Source organism: Propithecus coquereli, unplaced genomic scaffold (assembly GCF_000956105.1).
Source record: "Propithecus coquereli isolate 6110/MARCELLA unplaced genomic scaffold, Pcoq_1.0 Scaffold535, whole genome shotgun sequence".
NCBI lineage: Eukaryota > Metazoa > Chordata > Mammalia > Primates > Indriidae > Propithecus > Propithecus coquereli.
Genome location: NW_012151230.1, coordinates 370,336 through 375,920, shown reverse-complemented (window position 1 = coordinate 375,920; position 5,585 = coordinate 370,336). Strand labels below are relative to the sequence as shown.

General features: G+C 45.0%; 1 protein-coding gene across 2 annotated transcripts in view; it reads right to left on the bottom strand.

Annotated features, from left to right (window-relative positions):
- ANKLE2 (ankyrin repeat and LEM domain containing 2) overlaps window positions 1–1,170 on the bottom strand; it is a 17,529-nt gene extending 16,359 nt beyond the window's left edge. For both annotated transcript variants that reach the window (XM_012657262.1, XM_012657263.1), the window contains exon 1: window positions 700–1,170. In XM_012657262.1, the coding sequence (XP_012512716.1) occupies window positions 700–1,165 (466 nt within the window). In that variant the 5' untranslated portion in view covers window positions 1,166–1,170. The remainder of the gene's footprint in view (window positions 1–699) is intronic.
- Between the last annotated feature and the right edge of the window lie 4,415 nt (window positions 1,171–5,585).

The window sequence follows — 5,585 nt, the reverse complement described above, 5'->3', positions numbered from 1 at the left end:
TTCTAGGGAGTAAGATTTGGGTGGGCAAGAGAGAAACTTCACTTATACTTTAGATACCATACATATAATATATACATTATAAATGAATTTTTTATAAGCAACTTTCATAATAAAGATTAACAATACAAATTGCATCATGATCATTTTGCAGTGTCATTAATCTTCTTTAAAAAGATCTTAAAGTCGAATAATATTCTGTTCTACTCACGGTGTAAAATCAGCCATCTCCTGCTCTTGGGCATCGCCACAAATGGCATCACAGTAACCACGGTGACAGCAGGGTGCAATTCATGACGGTCTAGTCAACATCGAGTGCTCACTGTTTTTTTCTATTGCTACCTATTAAGTCCTTTACAATTCTCTGACGTTGAAAACTATATATTCCTTGGCCATTTGCATTCATTAATATAAAAGGTATTCAGGTTATAATGAATTTAAAAAAGGGGGAGACAATTAATCAACAGGGTTCCCAACAAATGGCTGCCAGCCAATCGATACCTGTAAGTCAAGTGTATCTCACAAAGCCCCATTTTCCTAACAATTTGTTAACACTCTTATATACATTTACATGAAATTCAAGAACGTTCTATATAAGAATGTTAAACTGTTTCTTTTTTATCTGTAGTTTTCAGTTTTCAAGATCACATCCTCCCCACAGGTTTGCAGGTGGAAGGAAGTCTGGCGCGATGGTCACATTACCGTTTCTAGCCGGCGCGTCCTCGTAGGCGGGGCACACCCCGTAGTACAAAGGCGGCTCCTTAGAGGCCGTCCCTCCGGCTCCCTGGGCGTCGGGGGCCACAGCACGCAGGGGCGCCAGGCAGGCCTGTAGCGTGACAGCGTCTTCCTCTGGAGGATTCAGGCCCACGCTGTAACCGAAGTCTCTGTCTTCAGAAAAACCAGGCTGCTCGGTGGGATTCCCTACAGCAGACTTCAGAATCCTTTGTGTGTCTTGGCTTAGAGCTCCAACGCCTGCCTCCTCGTGGCCAGGAGGAGAGGAAGGCAGCCTTCCTCCTTGCTCTAGTAAAGCCTGAGCCAATTTTTTCTCAAAAATGAACCGTGTGGTGGATGTAATGGGTCCACATTTCAATCCGGCTTTGACAACTTCTTCTCGGAGGTCATCTGGATTGAGAAGTTTCAACCGAGCCAAGACGGCATCCATTGTCATTTCGCCTAGAACCAAGACAAAAAAACCTAATTTGCTGGCTATAAAAGCACCTGTTTTTGTATTCAAAAAAGGTTTCAAAAAACCTGGTTTCCAAGTTTCATTTCAACACAGTGTTTCTCCATATCCTTTGGACTCTATAAATTATCTATGGTAATTTTCATAAACTGTATACTTCCACATCTATAATAATGTAAACAAAATTAGAATAAGCAGTTTCTGGTTGATTTGGGTAAGAATCTCATAACCTAGTTTCATCACATGTTACCATCGGGTTCACGTTCTCTGCAGGCCAGTGCACTGAGGGGACAGGCACACTCGCCTGTCACTGGTTGGAAGTACAATTTGGAACGAATCCCATGGAAGGCAAGTTGACACTATCCACCAGAATTCCAAGTCCAGGCGAGGCACAGTGGCTCATGCCTGTAATGCTAGAACTTTGGGAGGCCTAGGCAGGAGGATCCCTTGAGCCCAGGAGTTTGAGACCATCCTGGGCAACATAACAAAGCAAGACCCCAACTCCAAAAAAAATTTTTTTTTTTTTCAAAATTAGCAGGGCATGGTGGTGCACACCTGTAGTCCCAGCTACTCAGGAGGCTGAGGCAGAAGGATCACTTGAGCCCAGGAGTTGAAGAGTGCAGTGAGCTACGTATAATACACCACTGCACTCCAGCCTCGGTGACAGAGACCCTGTCTCTTAAAAAAAAAAAAAAAAAAAAGAAAGAAAAAGAAACAAAAGAAAATTATCCTACAGATATATTTGTACTTTATTCCATAAGTGATGGGAAAGTATGCAAAGATTTAAACAGAAGAGCTCTGGCAGTCATTTTGCTAATACTAACAACAAATAACTAGCGTTTTACGTTTTGGAGGATTTCCGTGTGCCTAGTACCTGGTGATGTTCTAAGCATTTAGCATACATTATGTCACTGAATAGTCACAATAACCCCATGTGGCAACTATGGCCGCCCGCTGCTCACCTCCACTTTACAGATGGAGAGAGGCTAAGGGACTTGCCCAAGTTACACGACTATCACACAGTGGATCTGCACCAGCACTGGAGCTCAGATCGGGTACTTGGAGAACAGTGGTTAAATTTATAGATTAAACGTGGCCAGCTGCACTCTGAGCAGAAGGTAAGAAATGATGGCGCACAGACCACTGCTGTAGTAACGGGGACTTGAGAAACAGGCTGTCTCAGCCACAGCCGACGAGATGCCCCAGGGCAAGACACCTACATTTCCAGTCCAGATGCCTGGGAAGAGACTCTACTGAGGCAGAGGATGTTAGAGATGGAACAAGTAGAGGGAAATTCTTTCTTTCCAAATGTAGGCATCAAGCCTTGCTATTTGATACGCAGAGGGCATCTCGATTTTCAAGTCTGAGGTTTAGAAGACAGGAGGTTCAGCGTGGGGAAATCAGGTTTGGGAATCCAGCATGTGGACGGTGGTTGTAAAACCAAAAGACTAAACCAGGGATAACAGGAACACACACAAAGACAGTGAGCCTTAAAAGGAATCTGAGTAATACTAAGGATTAAAAGATATGAGGAGGAAAAAAACAAAGGAAAAAATAAAAAAAGTCACGAGGAGGAAGAAAAACTCAAAATTTGGACACATCATTACATCACTGAAACCAAGCAGCAGAGGGTTCAGGAAGTGTTTACAGGTGACAAGATGAGCCGTCTGGGACTGGCTTTAATTACTTCAGCGGAGAGCAAGCACAGGGAGCCGCGGCAGGCAGAGCAAGGTTCACAAAATACGAACACCTGTTGAAGCTAGGCAGTGAGTATCAGCATTCATTAAATCATTGTATCTATTTCAAAGAAGATTTCGAAAATAACAGTTACTTATTTGCAAAGGGGATATCAGTCTTTTAAACAATGAATGTATTACTCAGCCCCCTCTACAGCGGCCAGAGAACCTGACGGTGGGGCCTACTGACCCCGAGATTCTGCCCAGCCATAAACACCTAATCAGAGTCTCTGTACACAGACACAGCTGGGTGACCACACACTGACGTGAAGGGCTGTCCCGAATCTGCAGCGAAGGAGGCACACAGGTGCTCAAAGCCACGGTGCAGGGCAGACTTTGAGGGGTGGGAGCAAGCGGTGAAGACGCTATGAATAAACAGGGAGGAACCCTCTCAGTCCCCGGCAGTATTCTGTTTTCATACAATCTCTGCAACCTTTCTCTACAGCCACCTCTTTAACTTGGGCTAGCTGGAAGGAGGTTTTGACCTTGTAACCAAGCAAGCCCTCAACAGAACAATTAATTACATTAAGTTACTAACTGTGGCCTTGGGCAAATTAGCTAAACTCTAATCTTCAGTTTCGTTATCTATAAAATGGACACACTAAGAGCTCTCTTTCTTAGGGTATAATGAAAATTAGATAAAACAATGCATGTAAAGACTGTACACTGTATCTGACACTAAAAAATTATCCATAATGTCACATATAGCTATTAAACTATTAAGGAATATAGGCTTATTAATCTTTCAGAGTAAGTACATTAACACGCTAGAAAGTCAGTTTGAATAAAAATAAAAATGGACACTCTTACTAATATTCTCAACACAAGATACAAGTGTCTACTCAAGCGTACAAAGAAACAAAGGATAGAGTAGAAACTAGTAAGACTGGTTATCTACGGGGTGGGTGGGACCAGACAGAAAGATGGGAGAACACGGGAGGGACAGAGGGACGGGGAGCCAATAACTTCCGAATTTAAGTTTTTATATGGTTCTGACTTTTAAAACATGTCTGTGATTCACATACTCAAGAAATAAGTAAATAAACAATTAAAAAGATGGGGAGACCCCCAAACGCAATACAAACCAAAACATGATCCCAACTGTATTACAAAGTACTAACATAAAGGTGGGGGAACTACAGTAACTCTGGAAAATGTCAAGTGGCCACACACTGGAAGGACAAAGACAAAACCAACTGCGGCAGGCCGGGCGCGGTGGCTCACACCTGTAATCCTAGCACTCTGGGAGGCCGAGGCGGGTGGATTGTTTGAGCTCAGGAGTTCAAGACCAGCCTGGGCAAGAGCGAGACCCCGTCTCTACCAAAAACAGAACGAAATTAATTGGACAGCTAAAAATATATATATAGAAAAATTAGCCGGGCATGGTGGCGCATGCCTGTAGTCCCAGCTACTTGGGAGGCTGAGGCAGTAGGATCGCTTGAGCCCAGGAGTTTGAGGTTGCTGTGAGCTAGGCTAAACGCCACGGCACTCACTCTAGCCAGGGCAACAAAGTGAGACTCTGTCTCAAAAAAAAAACAAACAAAAAAAAAACCAACTGCGGCAGTCACCACACTCTGGGCAGCAGGTGTTTCCCACCATGGTGCAGGTCACCAAGTCCGAAGCTATTCCAGTGTGCTGCAGGAGTAAGCGAGTAACTGAAGCATACCAGGGCTGCCGAGGGCAGGATTCTCACTGACGGAAAGGGAGGTGGGGACGAGAACGGGACAGCAAACTTCACCTGTAAAGCGCCACAGTGAGCAGCTGAGGCCCTGGGGGCCACAAGGTCTCTCCGATGCTCAGAACAGCCACAGACAACACATGAACAGGAGGCACGGCTGCGCTCCAGCAAAACTTTAAGTACAAAAATAGGTGGGGCCAGACTGGACCCTTGGGCTGGAATAAAACCAGTGACGTTTGCACTGGAACTTGGAGTATTGGTATGACCTTGCGGTCTCTGATAGGTAAAGATACGAGAAATGGAGTTAGGTCTGTAGATTGGATAATAGTGTTCCATCAGTGTTGATTTCCTGGTTTTCATTTTGTAGTGTGATTATGTAAGATACTAACATTTGGGGAATCCAGGAGATGGTAAACATGATTTAACTCTTTATTTTGAAATCTATGGACTTAGAAGTTCTTGCAAAAACCATACAAAGAGCTCCTGCGGACCCACCATCACCCAGCTTCCCCCAAAGCTTGACATCTTACATATCTAGAGCACACGATCAAAACCAAGAAACTGACACAAGACGACAAACTAGACCTCGGGCCTCACCAGCCTCTGCGGGCTGTGTCTTTGCCGGGTCTCACGGTTCTGTGACAGTTTATCACGTGAGCAGACTCCTGTAACCACGACTACCTACCATCACATGCAGACCTGTCCCACTCCACAAAGACCTCCCTCCTGCTGCACTCGAGTCACCTCCCGTCTTGCCCACTGTCCTCGACCCCTGGCAACCACTCACTCGTTCTCTATCCCTGTAAGTCTCTCATTTCGAGAATGTTATAGAAGCGGGGTGGCAAGTACAGAACTTTTGAAACTGGCTTCTCTCCCTCAGCACAATGCCCTGGAGATCCACCCCAGCCGCTGAAGGGATCACTACTGAGAAGCACCCCGTGGCATGGACGTGTCAGTTTGTTAAACCACTCACCCCTCACGGGATATTTGG